Below are 25000 nucleotides of genomic sequence, written 5' to 3' on the forward strand. Positions count from 1 at the left end.
CATAGGCAGGCAGATTCTTTACCACTGCACCACCAGGTAAGTCCCAGAAGTAAAATTTATACTTTAAGAGAGGACAAGAAAAATTTACACATAAAATTCTTTGTTTTTTTTTTGAGCCTCCTCCCTCCTTCCCTGATGTGCAGTGTGCATCTGCATTACACATTAACCAGAGCTCCTCAAGGTGGAAGTGCCTGCTCAATCGTAAAGATCAGTTTTTTCCTTTCTTCTGCATTTAGCAGTGTAACTTCTTAAAATGGTGTTCATTCCCAGCTCTCTAGGGGGTCATGGTGACTTGCTGTTTGCTTTGTATGTGCTTACCTTGACTTTGTATCCTTGGTGGACTTTATGTAAAATATCAATATGTCATTTTGTACAATCTTTTCTCTCAAAAATGTATATGACTGTGCTTTCAACTTCTAACAGGCAGAACAGTTCTCAGAGCTTTCTGAGAATCTGCTTCCCAGCTTATAATCTTCAGTTTGGCTTGAATAAAATCCCCCTTTTTTTCTTTTTAACTTGATAGTTAATTGAATTTTTGTGGACATAACTCACCTGTGTTTTTTCACTTAAGAATATATCCTGGGGATTTCTCCAGCAGTCCAGTGACTCTGTGCCTCCACTGCAGGGGTCACAGGTTTAATCTCTGGTCAGGGAACTAAGATCCTGCATGCTGCATGGCCAAAAAAAGAAAAAAGAATATATCCTGAAGGTAACATCATGCATGGGCATGGTAAGGAGGACCTTCATTCAAATTATGCCTGTAGAGAAAGATGGTATGTGAATGGTGCATCATTTATTCAAACAGCAGCCTTTATGTAAAAAAATCAATTTAGATGAATTTCATAGGGATTCCAGTTAATTTTTCATATGGATTCCAACTGATTTTTTAAAATTAATTAATTTTATTTTTGGCTGCATTGAGTCTTCACTGCTGCATGTGGGCTTTCTCTAGTTGTGTTGAGTGGGGGCTCCTCTTCATTGCGGTGCGTGGGCTTCTCATTGTGGTGGCTTCTCTTGTTGCAGAGCACGGGCTCTAGGCATGTGGGCTTCAGTAGTTGTGGCTCACAGGCTCTAGAGCGCAGGCTCAGTAGTTGTGGCACATGGGCTTAGTTGCTCCATGGCATGTGGGATCTTCCCGGACCAGGGCTTGAACCTGTGTCCCCTGCTTTGGCAGGTGGATTCTCAACCAGTGTGCTACCAGGGAAGCCCCCAACTGATTTTTAACAGTTGCATAATCAATTAAATGGAGGAATGATATCCTACACAACAATTCAAATGTAGCTGGAGCAATTGGACGTTCATATGAAAAAAAAAACAACCGACCTCAACCTAAGCCTCAAACAATATACAAAAATTAACTCAAAATAAATCACAAGTTTGAATCTAAATTGTAAAACAATTTAAAGAAATTTAAAAGAAAACTAAGTTTCTAAAAATAAAATAATAAAAAAATTCAAAAAAAAATTTTAAAAAGAAAACATAAAAAAATCTTTCTTACCTATGACTAAGCAAAGAGATCTTAGACATGGCAACTGAAGTACAATCTATGGGAAAAAAAGTTAAACTTCCTCAAATTTAAAAAATTTTTTTCTATTGAAGAACTGTGAAGAGGGTGAAAAGGCAAGCTACAGAGTAGGAGAAAATATCTGCAAACAAAATACTCAACAAGAGCCTTGTTCTTAGAATATATAAAGAGCTCTTAAAATTCAACAGCAGTCCAACAGGAAAATAAACAAAAGACAGAGCCTGAAGAAGAGAAACAGATAACAGATAAGCACATAAAATGACATTCAATATTATTAGGCATTAGGGAATGCAGATTAAAACCAGAATCAGATACATATATCAGAATGGCTAAAATGAGAAAAAATAGTGATGACACTAAATGCTGGTGAACGTGAGAAAGTGAAAGTTTTATACCTTTCTGGTGAGAATATAAAATGATGCAGCCACTGTGGAAATAGATGGGATGACTGTTATACATGCAATGACTTGGCACGGATCGTAAGTCCATTACACTGAGTTTAAAAAGCCAAGCTTAAAAGAGGTCACAAAGTATAAAATTCCATTTGTATAACGTGTGACACAACCCAATTATAGTGGTGTCCTGGGACTGGGAATGTGGGGGTGGCGGCGGGGGGAATAGGTCAGGTGAGGCTATAATGGTAGCACAAAGGAAACTTGTGGTGACGGGAAAGTTCTGCATCTTGAATTGGGTGGTATTGCACAGAACTATACACAGGTACACATACACACAAGTACATAGAAAACTGGTGTAATCTGAAAAAACCCTGTGGATGGTTGCAACGTCCCTGATAGTTTAGTACATTTTTACAAACTGTTGCTATTGCAGAAAACAGCAACGTCCCTGATAGTTTAGTACATTTTTACAAACTGTTGCCATTGCAGAAAACAGCACAAAGGTACATGGGACATCCCTGTACATTTTTTTTTTTTTGCAATTTCATATGAACCTACAATTATTTTAAAAATAAAAATCATATATGTGTGTGTGTGTATATGTACATATATGTGGATATACACACATACACATACAGGATGATGGAGAAGCAAGTGTGATGTATCCAAATAACATATTGTCACTTGGCAATGAAAAGAGATGAACCCAGGAGCTCCTTGGCGGTCCAGTTGTTAGGACTCCGCACTTTCCCTGCCGAGGGCCCAGATTCACTCCCTGGTTGGGGAACTAAGATCCCGCAAGTGGCATGGCGCAGTCAAATAAATAAATAAAATGTTAAAAAGAGAGAGAGAGATGGACCCATGATCTACATTGACATGGATGGATTTCAAAACTGCTGAGAGAAAGGAGCCTTACCAACAAGAGTACATACCAAATAATTCCATTTATATAGAGTTCTGTAATAAGTCACCTAACCTTTGGTGGAAAAATAAATTCAAACCGTTGTCTTCTTTAGGACTGGGGGTAAGGGCTGACTGGGAAGGAGCATGAGAGGACTCCCTGGGTGATAGTAATGTTCTATATAACTCGGTAAATATTCATTTACAATTAGAGGATTTCACTGTATCTATATTTTATATCAAAAGGATGGACTGTTAGGAATTCCCTGGCAGTCCAGTGGTTAAGACTCTGGGCTTCCGCTACTGGGGGACTGGGTTCGATCCCTGGTCGGGGAACTAAGATCCTGCAAGCCACACAGCAAAGCCAAAATAAATAAACTGTAAACAAATATTGAACTCCGTGGTTAGCATGCTGAATTATTTACAGGAAGTGTACCGATGTGTGTAATTTACTTTGAATGTATAAAAAAATAAGATGGATTAATGGGTGGATAGAGGACCATATCCAGGTGCTAAGTTCACAGCTGTCCCTTATGAAATTTACTCTATTTTGCTGTTTATTTGAAACCTTCAAAATAAAACGGGAAAAAATCAATTGCAGATGGATTGCATATGGATTACAGAGGGATTTATCTTTCAATGGAAAAAACACTCAATGGATATAATTCATATGAACAAAAACCTCTTTGAATTTCTGAATTACATTTAAGGGTGTAAAAAGTGTTCTGAGACCAAAAGTTTTGAGAACTTCTAGCCTAGAGAAATATTTGCTTACATGCATTATAATACGTAGACAAAAACGTGTATAGTATCATTGTTGTACCTGTCCCAAACTGGAAGCAACCCAAAGGCTCAGCAGCGGGAGAATGGCTAGATAATTTATGACAATAGAATTCTTAACAGCAGTGAAAATGAGTAAGACAGAGAACATGCAGTGACATGGACGACTCTTACAGAGATTTATTGTGTGAAAGAAGTTGTGAAAGATTGCATAAGATATGATTGCATTTATAGAAAGGTATAATACAGGAAATTTTCGACTATAGGTCAGAGAATTATACACTACAGGGAACACTATCAGGAAAAACCATTAAATGATGTCCTAAAAAATAGAGGATTGGGGCCTCTCTTGTGTCTCTGGAAGCCACTTAAGAGGCAGATAGGGTTGAGGGACATACCCTCCCGCCACTCTGAGAAAATAGAAGAGTTTACAGGAAGTATTTCAATCCAAAAGCTGCCATTGTGTGAGGGATCCTTTTTGAGAAAATAACTAAAGGTCTGGCTGAAGCAACTTGATGAAGAATCAAGTTTGTTGGTCTCCCTTTGTGCCCAATGAAAAGCATGTTGTATATTATGGACAGTTGTGCAAATCTGAATCTTTCTTTAATGCAGGGGAGAAAGAGTTCATGCATTTTACTGTTGTCCATTCCGTACGTAACTAAACGTAAATTTAAGTTCATTAGTTTTAAATATTATTTGTCAGGCTTAATCGAATTTCCGTTTTGCTTCACAGTCTATAAACTCCCAGGGTCATCGCAGCATGTGTAACAGCAGCGTCTCCTGCAGTGCCTTACCTTACTGAGGATTCTCAAAAGTGATTGAGAGTTGTGACCCCTATACCATGAGAAAGAGCTTTGATTACACCCTGAAAACCTGGTACTGTGTCTTGGAATCTAACAGGATGAAAAAGAGCAAACTATAGGGCACCCCACTAATCTCCAAATACCAGGTAAGTTTTGTGTGATTTTCCAAATTGAACAGGAACTACACCTGAGAGGTTTTTTTAAAAAAATATATTTATTTATTTGGTTGCACCAGGTCTTCGTTGTGGCAGGTGGGCTCCTTAGTTGTGGCATGCGCACTCATAGTTGTGGCATGCATGGGGGATCTAGTTCCTTGACCAGGGATTGAAACTGGGCCCCCTGCATTGGGAGTGCGTAGTAGTACCCACTGTGCCACCAGGGAAGTCCCTTTGCTTTTTGTTGATGTGGACCATTTTTAGAGTCTTTACTAAATTTGTTATAATATTGCTTCTGTTTTGGTTTTTTGGCCCCGAGGCATGTGGAATCCTAGCTTCCTGACCAGGAATCTAACCCACAGACCACTGGGGAAGTCCCCATCTGAGAGTTTTTTAAATCTCCTTTGAGCAGATCTTGTTGCTGCTGGAAAATCTAAAATGAAGAAGGAAAGGATAAACAGAAGCAAGGAGTAGCAAGGACTGAGTAAGAAGGGGTCTGAGCAAAGTCAGTATTTACTGTTATTTTGAGGTGGTTCTGCCTGGGAGGGGATCCCATCAAGGTAGGGTAGGAATTGTTTCCTCTAGGGATGCATTATGTTCCCATGTAAATTGAGATTAATCAGAGTGGAATCAAGCCCTAGACCACAATTTTCATTTTATAGTTATGAATTGGAATAGAAAGTGACCCAATGTTTGCAGTCTGCAAATGTCAGCTGGCAACCTTGGTTTACTAACTGGAAAGCATTTGGATTGGTTTGACCTGAAAAGTACTCACCCCTTTCCCAAACCTAAGTCCTGTGAGAACTGAAGTAATGGGAGAATTAAGGATTCTTCTTTGTCTACTGTGTATTCACAGGCAAAAAGAATATTAGGGATAAACAACCAGGACCTACTGTATAGCACAGGAAACTATATACTCAGTATTTTGTAATAACCTATAAGAAAAAGGAATCCAAAAAAATAGATACATATTAACATGTATGTGTAACTGAATCACTTTGCTGCACACCTGAAACTAACACAACACTGTAAATCAACTATACTTCAATTAAAAAAAAAAGAATATTAGGGAATATATGAATTTCTATTTAAAAAAAATGGAAAAGGTAAACCCAAAATAGTGTGAGCAAGGTTTATAGTGGAAAAATGTGGTGCACAATTGTATACACGTGTGTGTGTATACATTGTCAAGAAATGAAATATATTGCCTCTGCATTCAATCTGATATAATAGGATGTTCTGTTTGAAATACATAGAGGAATTCCAGCCTCACACAGTTAATTGTGAATATCCCATGAAGTCTTTGGAAGACTCCCCTATACATTCATAGGAGAATAAGACTGAGTAAAGAAACTTAAAAAAAAAAATGAAATGAAATATAATTCCAGTGGTAATATAGAAAAGCCAAAAAAACAAAAAACAAAAACAGTGCCATAAAATCCCTGAGTATCTTACATAAAATAAAATCTTAAATTGAAATTCTTTTTTTCTTTATTTTTTGGTGGGGGAGGCCCACACTGCATAGGCATGTGGGATCTTAGTTCCCTGACTAGGGATACTATTTCTGTTTTTATTTATTTATCTATTTATTTAGGCTGCATTGGGTCTTCATTGCTGTGTGCAGGCTTTCTCTAGTTGTGGTGGGGCGGGGGGGCACTAGTCTTCGTTGCGGTGTGCGGACTTCTCATTACAGTGGCTTCTCTTGTTGCGCAGCATGGGCTCTAGGCGCATGGGCTTCAGTAGTTGTGGCTCGCAGGCTCTACAGCGCAGTCTCAGTAGTTGTGGCGCACAGGCTTAGTTGCTCCACGGCATGTGGGATCTTCCTGGAACAGGGCTCAAACCTGTGTTCCCTGCATTGGCAGGCAGATTCTTATCCACTGCGCCACCAGGAATATCTTATACTATTTCTAAATATCCTCAGCCATTCCTGAAGGACGTGGTAAAACTAGGTTCACGGTTTTTGCATAACTATTTACATATAGGTCCCGATTTGGCTAAATCTAATAGGGCAGTTTCTGTTTTTTTGTTTCTTTTGTAATACAATTTTTAATACATTACCTTAATCAAAACTGCCTCAGGGACTTCCCTGGTGGCGCAGTGGTTGAGAATCTGCCTGCCAATGCAGGGGACACGGGTTCGAGCCCTGGTCTGGGAAGATCCCACATGCCGCGGAGCAACTAGGCCCGTGAGCCACAACTACTGAGCCTGCGCGTCTGGATCTTGTGCTCCGCAACAAGAGTCCACGATAGTGAGAGGGCCGCGCACTGCGATGAAGAGTGGCCCCCGCCTGCCGCAACTAGAGAAAGCCCTCGCACAGAAACGAAGACCCAACACAGCCATAAATTAATAAATAAATTAATTAATTAAAAAACAAAAAACAAAAAAACTGCCTCGGAGATGGGACTTCCCTGCCAGTCCAGTGGTTAGGACCGTGCTTCCATTCCGGAGGCATGGGTTCGATCCCCGGTTGGGGAACTAAGATCCCACAAGCTGCGCGGTGCTACCTCAGAGAACTGGCACTTGATAGACATTTGCATGTGAATAAAGAAGGAAATGGGTAATTTAGTGCCCTGTGGAGGACAGATTTATTACACCCCATGAAGAAAAGAGCAGTCTTCGCAAAGCCTAACTTAGAGACATGCGTGTCATGGGTGATGAGCACGAAGGGGCTGAGAGTCGGGAAACATAAAGCCACGAACACAGATGTGTTGTTCACCAGCCACTGGGCTGGATTCACACTTAGGACTTATATAGAAAGTCACAACGGAGGAAAGAGAATAAAGTAAAACAAAGAAGGTCACCAAGATCAGGATGGTGCATGGGGCTCTGGCCTCGTGGGGAGGTCTCAGGGAGAGCCTGTTGCTGTGAATGTGTTGGACTTGCTGCGTGTGTCTGTGCAGGACAAGGACTGTGGAGCCACTAGCCCAGACCATGAGACACAGAAATACAGTCAATGAAAACTATTATGCTTGCCAGCAGTGAGCCTGTATGTTGGGAGTAGGCCCAGAACAGTATTCATATACTTTTTCCAAACTTATATTTTTGGTATTGCTTGGGCCATGCACCTTTATAACAACATGCATATTTACTAGGAGATTCAGGATCCAGCAAGAGGAACAGCAGAAGCCAATGTACTTTGGGATTCTAATTTTGAGCTCCGTCCACTTAGAGCTACTGGGACAAAGTTGTTTTGTTTTTCTTTTTTTTTTTTTTTTTTTGCGGTACGCGGGCCTCAAACTGTTGTGGCCTCTCCCGTTGCGGACCACAGGCTCCAGACGCGCAGGCTCAGCGGCCATGGCTCACGGGCCCAGCCGCTCCGTGGCATGTGGGATCTTCCTGGACCGGGGCACAAACCCGTGTCCCCTGCATCGGCAGGCGGACTCTCAACCACTGCGCCACCAGGGAAGCCCTGTTTTGTTTTGTTTTTTAAATATATCTTTATTGGAGCATAATTGCTTCACAATACCGTGTTAGTTTCTGTTGTCCAACAAAGTGAATCAGCCATATGCATCCATATACCCCCATATCCCCTCCCTCTTGAGCCTCCCTCCCACCCCTCTAGGTGGTCACAAAGCACCGAGCCGATCTCCCTGTGCTATGCAGCTGCTTCCCACTAGCTATGTGTTTGGTGGTGTATATATGTCGATGCTACTCTCACTTCACCCCAGCTTCCCCTTCCCCTCAGGAAGCCACCAAGGAGGCAGGTAGTGCTGAGGGAAACCCCTCTGGCTACTCTATGAAAATAGAACACAAGTTTATATCCAGCAACGACCAGGAAATATTTCAGTCCAAACTCTGCCATTTCCTGAGGGATCCCTTTGGAGAAAAGAACTAAGCAGTTGGCTAGGACAAGTTGGTTGAGGATTTGGTCTGTGGGTCTGAGACCTCATCCAGTGATCAAAGTGAAAGTATAAAAGCAAAGAGGTGAGGAGTTACCCAGGATCCCAACTTTCATCTGATTGAGGAAGATAATCACCCAGTCTAGGTTAGTAGAAACCATCACATCAGTACCTGAGGGTTATTGTTTAATTGTAGTCAGAAGAATCTGAAAAAGAAAAGAAAGACTATATTAAATCTTATTCCCAAAAGTGTTCAATGCTTAACCTGACATTAAAAGAAAACTGAGGGCTTCCCTGGTGGCACAGTGGTTAAGAATCCACCTGCCAATGCAGGGGACACGGGTTCGATCCCTGGTCCTGGAAGATCCTTCATGCCCTGGAGCAACTAAGCCCGTGCACCACAACTACTAAGCCTGCGCCCTAGAGCCTGCGCGCCACAACTACTGAAGTCCGCACACTTAGAGCCTGTGCTCCAGAACAAGAGATGCCATCACAGTGAGAAGCCCACGTACCACAGTGAAGAGTAGCCCCTGCTCACTGCAACTAGAAAGCCTGTGCACAGCAATGAAGACCTGGTGCCGCCAATAAATAAATAAAATTTAAAACAAAAAAACCTGAGAATGTCTTTATGAAAGCAAGGGTTTTTTTTTTTTAATTTAAGTACTTTATGTAAAAGCACAGTTCTGAAAACAATGTAAAAGTAGGGTACCAGCAGACATACTCTGCCTTATACACAGACTGTAAAACTTTGCAGCTGTAACAAATGAATCTGGAAATTATCTACACATTGTTATGGAGTTATCATCAAAATGTATTTTAACTGCAATAAAAATCAGGGTGCAGGGAACTTCCCTGGTAGTGCAGTGGTCAAGAATCCGCCTGCCAATGCAGAGGACACAGGTTCGATCCCTGGTCCGGGAAGATCCCACATGCCGCGGAGCAGCTAATCTCATGCGCCACAACTACTGAGCCTGTGCTCTAGAGCCCATGAGCCACAACTCCTGAGCCCACGTGCCACAACTACTGAAGCCCGTGTGCCTAGAGCCCGTGCTCTGCAACAAGCCACCTCAATGAGAAGCCCGTGCCCCGCAATGAAGAGTAGCCCCCGCTCCACGCAACTAGAAAAGCCCATGCGCAACAACAAAGACCCAATGCAGCCAAAAATAAAACAATAAATTAATAATTTTTTTTAAATGCTGTGGAAGGGGCTAGGTGGAAGCACAGAAACCATGTAGAAGATTCTGAGTGTGAGATGATGGTGCTTCTGACTTGGAGGGAGCAGGGTGGATGATGAAAAGTAGTCAAACCCTGGTAACTTTGGAAGGTGAAGGCAATGGGACTCCTATGTGATAGACGTGAGGAGAGAAACAGAGGCTTCGAGGATGAGTCTGAGAATTTTTGCCTGGGCAACTGGAATATGAGGTGCTCTTGAAAGAAATAGGGGAGGTTGAAGTTAGAGTAGATTTTTATTACTTTCTAAAATTTTAATTATTATTTCTTTTTGCCCACAGCACGTGGCTTGCAGGATCGTAGTTCCCTGACCAGGAATCAAACCGCTGCCCTTGGCAGGAGAAGTGTGGAGTCTTAACCACTGGACTGCCAGCGAAGCCCCTGGAGTAGGTTTTTAGGGAAGTAGAAACTTTGGATACATTTTTGTATGGTACATGTGATGTATACAGAATTAGTACTTTATTTTTAAGTCTTTATTGAATTTGTTACAATATGCTTCTGTTTTATGTTTTGGTTTTTTGGCCCCAAGGCATGTGGGATCTTAACTCCCCAACCAGGGACTGAACCTGCACCCCCTGCACTGGAAGGCCAAGTATTAACCACTGGACCGGCAGGCAAGTCCCAGTACTTTATTTTGTTTAACAGGTAAAGAATTATGTTAGGGGGAAAATTAGGGTTGGCTTCCAAAAATGCATTTTCTATATTAAAAAATAAAGTCAAGGGCTTCCCTGGTGGCGCAGTGGTTGAGAGTCTGCCTGCCGATGCAGGGGACATGGGTTCATGCCCTGGTCTGGGAAGATCCCACATGCCACGGAGCGGCTGGGCCCGTGAGCCATGGCCGCTGAGCCTGCGCATCCAGAGCCTGTGCTCCACAATGGGAGAGGCCACAACAGTGAGACGCCTGCGTACCGCAAAAATAAATAAATAAAGTCAAGATTTGGAAAAATAAAAGAAGGAGCTTGGTTATGAACCTATTCAGTCTCAGGTACCTGCCAGACATCTAAGGATAATGTCCAGTAGGAATTAGGTACAAGTCTGAAATTTGGGAGAAGTAACTTGGCTGAATACATCCATTTGAGAACTGTTAGATGGTATATCAGTCGTAAGACAGGGTGAGATCCCACAGAAACGAAATAAGAGTTCAGGATAGGAAAACAGGGAGTACAGAAAAGTCTCTTGAAAAACTGTCACACAAATGTAAGAGACATGAAAGCAGCAAGGAGCATATTTGGCCAAGGAGTAGGCAGAGTATTGTTTATAGAAAAGACAGTTTGTAAAAGAAAAAGACAGCAGCACTGGTTCAAATCAAGCGAGATCTGATCAACCACAGGGTCAGATCCAGATTGGTCATTTTCTCCGGGAAGTTCTATCCCTTATGCTTTCCCCACGTGAAGCTGTTGTGGTACCTGCAGGTATTGTATTACCATGTTTTCACAGTAAGTTGCATCTTTAATCACCTGAAAGATGATCATCTGTATCCCAAATTATGACAGAGTTTTGAATTTCCTAAAGTTTTGTTAAGGATGTTTTGCATCTATGTACATGTGGGTGTTGGTCTGCAGTTTGCTATTAACAGTACTGCCTGATTTTGGTATCAAGTTAAAGCTAATCTCACAAAACTAGCTGAGAAGACTTCCATCTTAAAAAAATAATAATTTGAGTGGAATTGGAATTATTTCTTCCTTAAATGACTAGAAGAAGTCATTAGTCATCTTGGCATGAAATCATAGAAGGAAAATTTTAAACTACCAATTCAATATCTATAATAGAGGGCACTTCAGATTACTCATTTCTTCCTCAGTGAACCTGAGTAGTTGGAGTATTTCAAGAAATTTTTTTCTCAATTTCTGGTTTTTGTAGAGTTGTTGGAAAGTGTTTAAAATATCACATATAGGGACTTCCCTGGTGGCGCAGTGGTTTAAGACTCCATGCCTCCAATGTAGGGGGCCTGGGTTTGATCCCTGGTCAGGGAACTAGATCCCACATGGATGCTGCAACTAAGGAGCCTGCCTGCCACAACTAAGACCTGGCGCAACAAAATAAATAAAATACCACATAGAATCCTTTTAATGTCTTTAGTGCTATCCCATCTTTCATTCTTCATATTGGTATTTTTTTTCTCTTTTTTTCTGATCAATCTACCTAGAGATCTATCAGTTCTCTTGATTCGAAGGACAGTTTTGGAGTTCACTGATTTTTCTCTATTTTCTATTACCTATTTTATTAATTTCTGCTCTTTATTCTTTACTTTTGCCTACTTTGGTTTTTAAATTTTTTATTTTTTTCTTTTAATCAAAGGGCATGGTTTATTTATTTATTTGTTTATTTATCTATGGATGGCTGTGTTGGGTCTTTGTTGCTGTGCATGGGCTTTCTCTAGTTGGAGTGAGTGGGGTCTACTCTTTGTTGCAGTGCGTGGGCTTCTCATTGTCCTGGCTTCTCTTGTGGAGCACGGGCTCTAGGTGTGCAGGCTTCAGTAGTTGTGGCACATGGGCTCAGCAGTTGTGGCTTGTGAGCTCTAGAGCTCAGGCTCAGTAGTTGTGGCTCATGGGCTTAGAGCGCACGAGCCACAACTCGAGCCCACATGCCACAAATACTGAAGCCCACGCACCTAGAGCCCATGTTCCACAATGAGAAGCCATCGCAGTAAGAAGACTGCACACTACAATGAAGAGTAGCCCCCACTCGCCGGAACTAGAGAAAGCCCGCATGCAGCAACAAAGACCCAAGGCAGCCAAAAATAAATTAAAAAAAAAATGTCTTAAAAATTTGCTGCGAATTTCCCAAATCATCAAGTCTTGGGTCTTTTGTTTTTCACGTCTTCCCTATATTTACTTTTCCCTATCACATTTTACTATAATCAGTAAGAAGAAACGAGGCCACAACTTTTAACACTTCTTAGAAATGTCCTCAGCTAAATGTCCATAAAAAGACTTGCACGTGAATATTCACAGCAGCTTTATTTTTGTTTGTTTTCTTGCGGTATGCGGGCCTCTCACTGCTGTGGCCTCTCCCGTTGCGGAGCACAGGCTCCGGACGCGCAGGCTCAGCAGCCACGGTTCACAGGCCCAGCCACTCCGTGGCATGTGGGATCCTCCCAGACCGGGGCACAAACCCGTGTCCCCTGCATCGGCAGGCAGACTCTGAACCACTGCGCCACCAGGGAAGCCCTTTTTTGTTTGTTTGTTTTGCGGCAGCTTAATTTTTAATATTTAGAATCTGGGGTGGGGGGTAAACTCCAAATATCATTTAAGGTAAATTGATACGGTGTGTCCATACAGAACATTACTCAGCAATAAAGAGAATGAGCTATAGATGATTCTCAAAATAATCATGTTGCAAGACAGCAGACAAAAGTAAATAAACTTTTAAGGTTCCACTTAAAGTTCTAGAAAAGGCTAATTTATCTATACTGAAAGTCAATCAATGGTTGCCTAGGGATGGTAGGTAAAGTATTAGGAAAGGCACTGAGAAAGGTTGATGGACATATCTGATATCATGACTAGACAATTTCAAATGTGTATACATGTATTAAGGCTTACCAAACTACAGTGTGTGCAGTATACTGCGTGTTGACTACAGTTCTATTCTCAGTCCCAGGGTTCCTGCCCATGCAGCACAGACATCAGCTGAAGTGCCCGAGGAGGCACAGAAATCGAGGAAAACTGCGTTCTTTGCTCTGCCACTGACCCTGGTCCTGAGAACGAGAGCGCCCCAGACAGCATGACAGTCACCACACATGATCTCATCCAGCGATAGTGACTTGAATGTTTATGGATGGGTTTGTAGCATGCGCACACCCATTCTCATTTGCAGCAGTCTCTCCAATCCCAATGATTCACACCCAGTGTTTCTGTATCAATTTTGTTTCCTTCCTGGACACAGTAAGTCTTACAGCCAGTGACTCCTGTACCAGCTTCTGGCCTTCAAGGCATATGGCACTTGGCAGGTCCTGAGGAACAGCTGCCCCTCAACAGTGCCAGGGAATGTGGGATATATGGTGAAAACAAGACACTGAAGCCATGCTGCTCCCAAACATGTTGTAGGTTGTTACAATACCACCCTCCTCAAGGTGATGTCTGGACCCTCTAATAACTCTGAAATCCAGACAAAATCAGGCCCACAAAGCCCTGAATTCTCACCCAAGCTTTTGTTAGCAATGGAAATTAACACCAAGATTGGACTGAGAACTGTTCTCTGCCAACCTGCTGTTCTATTTGAGGCACACAGTTGAGAGCCCACCACAAACAGTTTACCTCTTCAGTTTGGCAGAGTCTAACGGTTTCTAAACCAGTCCAGCCACTAAAAAGAACCTCCGAGATTAAAGGTGGCTTAAATAATAAGGTATTTATTACCACACAAACCAGAGCAACATGAGGCAAGTAGTTATCCAGCCTGGGTGACTTGGAGGCTGGAAAAATTCATCACAAGTATCACATGAGACCAACAATGTCCATGAATAAAGTAAACCTTTTCTGCTACCAGAACACAGCTCAGATCATCTTGGCTAAAGGTGGATCATGTCCACACCTTTTCCAGTCAGAGGGGAGCAAATGAGGACCACCATTTAATTCAGGTTTCTTATAATTTCCTCCAAGGATTGAAGAGAGTATGAAGTTCTGCCTCCCCTAAAAATATTTGTGTAATTAAGCTGATTGAGTTGAGATAGTTTCAGCCACAGGCACTAACAGATTTGGCAAGGAACCTGAGCAGGTCTCAAAGTGCAACATAGCCCCTGAAAGCTTCCCTTGCGCCTGGCATTCATAAAATACTCCACAGTATTAACGTCCAGATATGTGGTTCAACACGATTGATGTCTCCTTCTCTAAAGGCAGTCACAGAGCTCCTCACCATGAGTTCTGTCGTGTTGGAAGCACTCCTAAAGCCTTCCGGCAGTGTGAACTTTCTGGTGCCTAATGAGATGGGAGCTTAAGCTATACGATTTCCCACATTCATTGCATTCATATGGCCTTTCTCCAGTGTGAACTTTTTGGTGCCGAACAAGGTGGGAGGTTCTGATGAAATCTTTCCCACATTTGCTGCACACAAAAGGCCTTTCGCCTGTGTGAACTCTCTGGTGTGCAATAAAGTCAGAGCTTCGACTAAAGAATTTCCCACATTCAGTGCACTCAAAAGGCCTTGCCTCAGTATGAATTCTCTGGTGTTTAATGAGGGTGTATTTGTGGCCAAAGGATTTCCCACATTCACTGCAAACATAAGGATTTTCTCCAGTGTGGATACTCTCATGCTGAACAAGTGTGGATTTGTGTCTGAAGACTTTCCCACAATCGTGGCACTTATAAGGCCTTGCTCCATTGTGAACTCTCTGGTGTACAATTAGGTTGGAGTGATGGCTGAAGTATTTGCCACATTCGCCACACTTATAAGGCATTTCTCCAGTGTGAATTCTTTTGTGCTGAGTAAGGTTGTCCTTGCGGCTAAAGGCTTTTCCACATTCACTGCACTCATAAGGCCTTTCTCCTGTGTGGATTCTCTGGTGCTGGACAAGTGTGGCTTTGCGGCTGAATGCTTTCCCACATTCACTGCACTCGTAAGGCTTTTCTCCAGTATGGATTCTCTGGTGCTGGACAAGTGTATCTTTGCGACTGAAAGCTTTCCCACATTCGCTGCACTTGTAATGCATTTGTCCAATGTGGTAGGCCTCCCTGCTCTCAGTGCTCCTTGTTTTCCTCTTGCTGTGGGTGGCCTTTTGCTGGTGACTGCCCAAACTGGTCTGGAAGTTCTGCTCCTCCTCACATGCAAAGGGCTTCTCTGACAGGTGAGGTTCTTCACAGGCCCTACAGTTCTTCACAAATGAGGTCTTGCCTTTGTCTCCTCTTAAGAGTTTCTCTACATTGTACAGATTCTGGTGCTGGTCCAAGTTTGCACTGAACCAGAATTGTCTCCCACATGCCCCACATGTGTAAGGTTTCAGTCCATGGTGTGTTTCTTGGTGTTCATCCAGGTGCAAAGTATCTTTCAAGATTGGGCCACATAAGTCACAAGGGTGAGCCATCTGGGTCGATGAATCTGCCTTGAAAGTATGAACGTGTGACACTGCTACAGAAACACTCTGCTCTGAAGGTGCCTCTTCATTCTCCACTCCATGCCAACAACCTGAAAGCAGAAAAGTGCTGCTGAACAGCATGCTGTCTTCAGTGGGAGTGGGCGATCCCATCACAAATGTGTATCTAGCATCTAGCATACTCAGGATTGAGTCCACACGGTTGCTGGCAGGACAACAGCTTTGGGATTAGGTTAAAGAAAGAGCTGCTGTGCAGTACTGGACTCTGGGTCACAGAATGGGGAAGGCCTTACAACAAAGACACAGGATGGGGTGTAGCTGAGAAGAGGCTGGCAAGATCTCCGACTCACACCTTGCAAATGACTTTTAGAAGGGCCTTGACTATTGGTGACAGGTGAGTACTATCCAGAAATGTTATGTCCAGGCCCAGAAAATGTGATTTAAAATGAGTAACTGGTATTCAAAAACTATTTAAGGACACGTTTATGTTTCATGACACATTAGCATTGTCCAACAGACGAGAGCACCACAGAGTGAGCAGTAGAGAGCACTCATGAGTGGGGTGGGCAGCCCTGGGTCACAGACCAGAATAGAAGTGAAAAGTATGTAAAGAGTCCAGAATGGGAAGGAAAAGAGAAATAAGGTATGGCCTATAGCCTGGGCACCAAACAGCAGTGGGCATAGGACAGGTTTCTGGTGCTATTTGAACCCATCCTTGAAGTTATATCCTGCCTAGGCTCCCACTCACCAGGGCCTGTCCATGTCCCTTTTATTGTGGCTAGTCAGGACCTCTCAATCAGGCACTCATCTTTCCCCTGCTACAGTTCAGCAACCACAGAGGATCTAGAAGATACAAGTCACACAGGAAAGACAGGGCAAGCAAAGAGGAAAGCAGTGGCCCAGGGTAGCCCACCCAGAATACAAAATGAAAACCTTAAAGGAACAATCTAGTGGGCCCCACAATCAGTGACCATAACTGTAATTCATGACAGAGATAGGCCCAGGGGAATGTCAATTAAAGAAAGGGGACATAATCTGGAGCAAAAATGCATCAAGAGTGTAAACAGAGCTATCCACCCAGGAAGAGGCCAGGCAGGGTAGTATCCACTGGGCTGACCATAAGACTCTTGACCTTCAAATCCTTCCTGGCAATGTTGGGGCCACAGAAGTCGGGAAGCATAGTGAGCATACCCAGCCAAGACCTGGCACCCAGAGGATGTATGTGAGGGAGTGAAATTAGGAAGGAAATTGCAACTTCTAGGGGAAAAACAGGAAGAGCAGAACATAGCCCAGAAAACTGGGATATGCAGGGCCTTACCCAGGAAAACCGTGAGAGCAAAGCATAGAAGGCACTGCATTGTGATATAAGAGTCTCTGAGCTTTATCAAGAGGTCCCCATTGCTCCCAGGAAAAATACACAAACACACCCTGAAAAGTCACATGATCCTACATGAACAGGACAACAGCAGGATTCCCAGTGTATCCAACACACTTTCATATTCCTCCCCAGCTCCCCAACTCAAGACAGCAGGCCCTGGTGTAATTGATGCCTCCTCGTTCCTCATTTTCCATTAATCATTTCGCCCAGCCTAGAACAACAAGCAAGTGGACAGATAGACCCTGTATAGTCTGGGCCTGGCAGGCAGGAACCAACCCTTCTCCAGCCAGCTAGTTCCCATGGGATCCAGAGGTTATGCCTCTTATACACAAATGTGACCTCCACGTTCCCCTTGAAGCCCTCAGTACCTGAGCCCCCAGACCATGAATTCAGATTCCATCTCCATGGACACATCACTCTTTAGACCACACCTCCCTCATTATCTAAGGAGGCTCCCAAAGTAGGTACCTCCCAGATGTAAACCTGCACATGGCATCCAGAGAATGCTTGGTTAATGCATCCAGGGTTACATCCAGCCCCAGCCAATGGCCTCCACTGCCATAGGTATTTCCAAACTCAGCTTTTAATTTCTTCCTTCCTTGATTAAACTCCAGCAATTCAGAAGCACATGCAGATTATGAGATAAAGCCAGACCTTTTCCACCTCGCTACTACATGCTGGGGATACTATACCCTCATCAGTCACAGGCTTAACACTTGCCACTAAGCTCTCATTCAAAGCCCATCCCTACTGGCCCTCTACCCCAAACACAGTGACTCTGCAGCTGACCCAATTTAGCTCTGAACTAACCCACCAGCTCGACTGAAACTCCCCAGTCCCCACCAAAGGTCACCACAAAAACCTGAAAAGCACACAGAGAGGGTTAGAAGCACCAGCTTTGGTCTTTCATGTCGTCTCTATTACTGTTTTACCTCAGCATTCATCGCATGTCTACTTTCTCCCTTTCATCAAATGCCAGATCCTATCTTCCCTGCTCACCATGGACACTAACCTCCCTTTTCTTGACTCTAAGGTAACTCTTACTTCCACTCCACTGTGCCCACTTCCTTTCCAGACCCCCAAAGGCACTGCCACCATGACATAAAGGTTCTCTCTCTAAATCTGATACACAGCTCTACCCTAATCACATACTGGCCGTCAACCTGTGGATGTCTCCAACTTGAATCCCTCCTCTGAACTCCATACCCATGTCCACTTGATACGTCAACTCAGATGTCTTTGGACCACTGCAGATTCAACATGATCAAAACCTAACTAAGGATATTACCTCTGAAAGTTACTCTCACCACCAACTTCACTATTTCAATTGAGAATTTTTTCCTCCTTATGTCTTCTCAGGCAAAATCTGTGGGGTCATCTCTGACTCCTCCCCGTCTTTCTCTCACACTCCACATCAGAATATCTGGTTGGTCCTACTTTAAAAAAAAAAAAAAAAAAAACCCACCAGAATCCAAGCACTTGTCTCTTACCCCCGTAGTCACCACTCTGGCCCAGCCTTCATCAGCAGTCCTCTTTACCACCCCCATAGTCTTTTCTTCACTGTGCAGCCAGAGAAACCCTGACCAGGATAAGGTCACTCCCTTCTCTGGTCCAAACTTTCCATGGGTCCCACCACTTTCAGAACAGAAGCCCAGCTCCACAGGCTGCCATTTCAGAGCTGAAACCTGTCCCCTGCTCTCTGATCACTAAACATAATGGAGAACTAAAGTTCCCCAAACATGACCAGTTCAGTCTCAAGTGATGTATTTGCACATTCTGGTTCCCATGGGCACTGTTCCATACTTCTTCCCATTGCTTGCTGGAAATGGAAACCCTTCCATATAATTCCAGAATAGTTTGCAGGGCACAAGGCCTTTGGTGACACCAGGATCCCAAACCCAATGGCAGGCAGAAGGGTAGGTTAAGATTCCCAAGACACCATTATCTGCCATAATGGGTTGCCAAGATCATGGAGAAGTAGGCTAGGTTGACTGAGGACCTGTACGCTTTGCACTCACCCACGCAGGGACCTTCATCGCTTCTGCCACCACAGCCGTCTGGCCGGAAGAGGGGGCTGGCAGAGACAGGTCACCACGGGGGGATCTCGGAGACTGAACTGTTCCTCTCACCCCCGCCCCGCCCGTTGGTGAGGAGGATTTCAGTCCAACTTAAGATACTCAGACCTTAGTGCCGCTTCCTACCAGCTATGTGGCCACGATCCAAGACTTCTCTGTGTTCTCACGGACACAGCAGTAATGGTGGTCTCCACCCAATAGGGCTGTTTGTATCAGACGTGTTAGTACGTGTCAAGTACCTTTGCATTAACTTTTACCGTCCACCTGCTTAACAGTTGTGCAAATGTTTTTGGTTCGAATAAAGTACGTAACAGGTTCTTTTAAGTTCTGGGTTTGTTTTTAAGTCTTTAATAAAACTTGGTATTTAAGACTTTTCATTGTAATCAAATACTTTAGAGACAAGTTTTTCAATCAATTCAGCAGTGGTATCAGTTTATCATACCTAAACATTTTTAATTTTTAACTGCCTGCTAATGTATACTTTCCAGGTACACACGAGATCCTTTCACCAAACCAGCCCACCTGGTATATATTCCTCTGAAGGTGAGCATGCTGGTGGCCCTTCATTAGAGGTGTTCATCATCTCTCCTCACCTGAGGGGTCAGGGAACTGAGGTAACAGTGCCCTAGACTGGGGGGAGGCTGCTCCACAGAGGGGCATGCTGAGCCCACAGAGGGGGCAAATTTGTAGCACCTTACACCTTGCTCTCCATCTCAGGTCAGGTTCCTAATACCCTACAGCGCTCTCCTCCTGCTGACACCAGCCATAACCCTTTCATATTCCAGGACCTCTCCTTTCTGGAGGAAATCTCAGGGACGTCCACCCCTTTCCCCTGTACTCATTCACCTCAGGGACCACATAAACTAACAACCTTAACATTCTCGCCCTAAACCTCATCTCCAGGCTTTGATAAGACCTCACTCCTCAGAGGTCTCCAGCCCAGCTTGTTCTGCAGAACTCCAGACCAGCATATCCAAATGCCCATGTGACGCCTCTACTGTGAAACACTATGGATTTACCATGTCCTAAGTCCAACTCCTGTTCCCCCTGAAAGGTGCTTCCCTCGTCCAACTTACCCATTTCCATCGTTTCAGGTGTTCAGGGGAAAAACAAAACAAAACTTGGCTGGTTCTTCACACCCCTTTTGCACTCACAGCCGTATCTAACGCACCAGAAAATTCTGTTGGTTCTACCTTTAAAACCTCTCCAGAATTTAATGATTTATCCAGTCCCAATCCCTCCCCTGCCACTGCTCTGGTACCGCCGCCACCACAACGTTCCAGGAGTTTGTGGCCTCCTCGCCGGTCTCCCTGCCTCCAGCCTCATCATCTCCACCCCACCCTAATTTGTTTTCCCCTGAGCTTTGGGAATACTTTAAAAAATCCCTGATCACGTCATGTCCCTCCACGGCTCCCAACGTCCTAATGAAAGCACTCGCCTCACCCTGATGTTCCAGGCATGACTACAACTCACGCTCTCTGCTTCTTGAACATGTGAACACCCCCGTCGCCCGAAATTTCCCGACGCAGTGACAACCCGAGGTCTTTGCTCCCGCTAATGGCTCGGCGGGGTAAACTCTGAAACGCCTCACCACACTGGCTGTTAGAAATGGCGGCTTGGGCCTCCCTGGTGGCGCAGTGGTTGGGAGTCCGCCTGCCGATGCAGGGGACGCGGGTTCGTGCCCCGGTCCGGGAAGATCCCACATGCCGCGGAGCGGCTGGGCCCGTGAGCCATGGCCGCTGAGCCTGCGCGTCCGGAGCCTGTGCTCCGCAGCGGGAGAGGCCACAGCAGTGAGAGGCCCGCGTACCGCAAAAAAATGGCGGCTCCATCCGCAAACGCCCTGGAGTCTGGGCCAGAAGAGCCTCAATAGGCACCACTCACTCGGGGTCCTACGATTCGAAGGTGGGCGAAGGGACGCGTCAAGATCCGGGGAACGCAGCACCCACCTAAGCGGGTCCGTCCCCAAGGCCGCCGCCATCACAGCCCGGACCACACAGATTCGGGAGGGATCCCAGGTCGGAAACCGGGCACAGCCGTCGCTCGGCCAGGCGGCGGAATTCTCGCGAGCGCTGCCACCACCGAGCCACTCTGCATCGAGGACAGGGTAGCCTCTCGCGCCTTCTCACTTTCCGTCACCTCTGAATCGAACCACGACTACCGACGTTACGCTCTGATGGCTCGACCAAGAGCCAACAAAATGTCCGCGGCGAAGATGCCGGAAGTCCCTCCCAGACGACTTCCGCAGTACGGAAATGCCCTTACGAGTGCCGCCGCTGCGCGGCGCGCGGGCTTCTGGGTAATGTAGTTCCCGCTGAGCCATCAGCGCAGCGACTCGTTGACGCCCTCGCGTGGAACCACAAGGGACGCTGGGGCCTCGCGGCTCAGAGGACGGGGCGGAGCTTCACTCTTCTTAAGAAGCCATCGCCCAGTTTCCGTGTAGTGTACTCTGCAAGGATCGAAGAAATGTTTAGAACTGTTCTCTCAGATATTCCCCAAAGCTACAAAACCTAATGGGCACACCACATCAAATGTCACTTTGGGTACACTCATAGTCCACTCATATTTCCTTGTTTTTTAAATACTTACAGATGGAAGAGAGAAGCAAAGATGTAATTATGAAAAAATAAGTAAATTATACGATATGCTGTATGATGATAGGTGCTTTGGGGGAAAAAAGCTGGATGTCGGGGAAGAGCAGGGAATGAGACGGTGTAATATTAAATAGAGTAGTAATGAGAAACCTCATGGATACTTCAGGCAAGACTTGAAAAATGATGAAGAAGTAAGTCATGTGGCATTTTTGTGCATATCCAAGAACTGTATCAGCCAGTGTCATGTCCTAAGCAAAGCCAGGTGCTGATGCCCATGGAACTAGGTGAGTGAGGAAGGGAGTTTTAAAAAGGAGGTCAGGGACTTCCCTGGTGGCACAGTGGTTAAGAATCCTCCTGCCAATTCAGGGGACACAAGTTCGAGCCCTGGTCCAGGAAGATCCCACATGCCATGGAGCAACTAAGCTGGAGCGCCACAACTACTGAGCCTGTGCTCTAGAGCCTGCGAGCCACAACTACTGAAACCCACGCGCCTAGAGCCCATGCTCTGCAACAAGAGAAGCTACAATGAGAAGCCTGCCAAAATAAATAAGTAAATTTATACGAGAAAAAAAAAAGGAGGTCAGAGAGACTTCCCTGCTGGTCCAGTGGGTAAGACTCTGTGCTGCCAATGCAGGGGGCCTAGGTTCCATCCCTGGCTGGGGAACTAGATCCCACGTATGTGCCGCCACTAAAGATCCCACATGCTGCAACTAAGACCTAGTGCAGCGTAAATACATAATTTTTTTTTCTTTTGCGGTACGCAGGCCTCTCACTGTTGTGGCCATTCCCGTTGTGGAGCACAGGCTCTGGACGCGCAGGCTCAGCGGCCATAGCTCACGGGCCTAGCCGCTCTGCGGCATGTGGGATCTTCCCGGACTGGGGCACGAACCCGCGTCCCCTGCATCGGCAGGCGGACACTCAACCACTGCACCACCAGGGAAGCCCTAAACAAATATTTTTAAAAATTCAAAAAAAAAAGGTCGAGAGGAACATGGGCTAAAGGCCTGTGAAGTGCCTCAGGGTCTTGTAAAACTTTTGAATTTTCTTTAAGTAAAAGGAGAAATCTTTCCAGGATTTTAATCAAAGATGGACACTACCTGACTCATTGTGTTAAAGAGTCATGTTGGCTGGAGAGTTGAGAATAGACTGCAAAAAAACAAGCACAGGATAGAGAAAATCAGTTAGATGACCATTGCAAAAATCCAGGTAGAGGATGGTGCTAATCAGGCTGGGGGCAGGCATAGTGATGAAAAGTGGTGAGGCTCACGATACATTTTGAAAGTGGACCCAATCAGATTTCCTATGGGCCTGGTTCTGTGGAATGAGAAAAAGAATGAGTCAAGGATGATCCCTAGATTTTTTAGTCTCAGCAACTGGAAGGATGGGGTTGGCATCGACTGAAAATGGGAAAGCTGTGACCAGAGCAGAATTAAAAGAAAGCTCACACTCTGAAAACACCAAATGCTGGTGAGGATGTTTAACAACAGGAACTCTCATTCATTGCTGGCTGGCATGCAAGTGGCACAGCCACTTTGCAAGACAGTCTAGCAGTGTCTTAAAAAACTAAACATAGACTTACCATAAAATCCAGAAATTTTGTTCCTTGGTATTTACGCAAAGGAACTGAAAACGTTTGTCCACACAAAAACCTGCACATCATGGATGTTTATAGCAACTTAATTCATAACTGCCAATGTTCCATCTTGGAAGCAAGCAATATGTCCAGGAGGTGAATGGATAAATAAACTGTGGTACATAAAGACAAGGAAATACTATTCAGCTCTAAAAAGAAATGAGCTATCAAGCCACAACAAGACATGGAGGAAACTTAAATGCATATTACTAAGGCAGAGAAGCCAATCTGAAAAGGGTACGTACTGTATGATTCCAACTCTGACATTCTGGACAAGGCAAACCTATGGAGACAGTAAAAATAACAGTGGTTACCAGGCCTTAGGCAGGAGGGAGGGATAAAAAGGTGTAGAATTTTTAGGGCAGTGAAACTCATCAAAGATGTCTATCTGTAATAAACAACATTGCCAGCAAGGTGATTAGATAAAGAGCCATGCTGCCTTTCCCACTGGGGCTCCTTTGCTTTAGGAGCTGTTGCTTGATTTCAGTAACTGACCATTTGGGCTACTTGTTTTTTTCTCTTCCTGTGCTTTAAACTCCTACTCTTATGTTTTAAATTCCCCAATAAAGAGTGAGCCCATGAAACCCTACACCCCGCACTCTCGACCACAATAAAAGCAGAACCCCAGGCCCATGAACTCTCTCTCCCCCCTTGACCTTGCGATGTGGATCCGGATGTGCTATGTAATTTCCAGGTTTGTAAACAATAAACCTATATGGACTTCCCTGGCAGTCAATTGGTTAAGACTCCACGCTTAACACTGCAGGGGGCGCAGGTTCGATCCCTGGTCAGGGAACTAAGATCCCACATGCTGCACGGCCAAATAATATCAATCAATAAATAAATGTAGTAAAAAACTGTTTAAAAATAATAATAAACCTGTATTTTTTTCAGTTTCCTGGATATTGCTGAAGGGCATCTTGCAATCACAATAAGAACCACAAGAGCCAGTCCAACCACAACATTCCTCACTGACAAACTGAGACCAGCTCAGAACAATGGATACATGCCACTATACATTTATCCAAACACATAAAATGTACACCAAGGGTGAACCCTAATGAAAACCATGGTCATTGGGTGATAATGTGTCATTTTAGGTTCATCAATTGTAACAAATATATCATTCTAGTGGGGGGTGTTGATAATGGGGGAGGTTATGCATATATGGGGGCATGGGATATATGGGAAATTGCTGTACATTCCTGACAATTTTGCTGTCAACCTAAAACTGCTCTAAATAATGTTTAAAAAAAATTTTTTAATGAAAGCTGAGGAGAAGTTTGAAGGTGTTGAGTCTGTTATGTCTACCAGATGTCCAGGAATAGGTTACAAAGTAGATCATTAGAAAATCACTGAATTTTTGGATGGAGATATACATTTGGAAGTTTTGAGCTTAAAATGGTATTTACAACCATGCCATTGCATAGGATTACCAATATAATGTGTATAGGTTGTGTTAACGTCCCCTACTATGATTGTGTTACTGTAGATTTCCCCTTTTATGGCTGTTAGTATTTGCCTTATGTATTGAGGTGCTCCTATGTTGGGTGCATAAATATTTACAATTGTTATATCTTCTTCTTGGATCGATCCCTTGATCATTATGTACTGTCCTTCTTTGTCTCTTGTAATAGTCTTTAAAGTCTATTTTGTCTGATATGAGAATTG

General features: G+C 44.2%; 2 protein-coding genes across 2 annotated transcripts in view; one reads left to right on the forward strand and one right to left on the reverse strand.

Annotated features, from left to right (window-relative positions):
• Positions 1-4493, forward strand: part of LOC132479835 (zinc finger protein 814-like) — a 78028-nt gene extending 73535 nt beyond the window's left edge. Inside the window, exon 5 of the transcript XR_009530580.1 lies at positions 4334-4493. The gene's annotated coding sequence lies outside the window, so the exon portion shown is untranslated. The remainder of the gene's footprint in view (positions 1-4333) is intronic.
• Positions 4494-13954: 9461 nt separating this feature from the next.
• LOC132479837 (zinc finger protein 134-like) lies at positions 13955-21311 on the reverse strand. Its single transcript, XM_060083475.1, has 2 exons — positions 21052-21311; positions 13955-15744 (listed from the first exon to the last, which is right to left on the reverse strand). The coding sequence occupies exon 2, from the start codon at positions 15641-15643 to the stop codon at positions 14507-14509; it is 1137 nt and encodes a 378-aa protein (XP_059939458.1). The 5' UTR covers positions 15644-15744; positions 21052-21311; the 3' UTR covers positions 13955-14506.
• Positions 21312-25000: the final 3689 nt, after the last annotated feature.

This window comes from Mesoplodon densirostris, chromosome 19, assembly GCF_025265405.1.
Source record: "Mesoplodon densirostris isolate mMesDen1 chromosome 19, mMesDen1 primary haplotype, whole genome shotgun sequence".
NCBI lineage: Eukaryota > Metazoa > Chordata > Mammalia > Artiodactyla > Ziphiidae > Mesoplodon > Mesoplodon densirostris.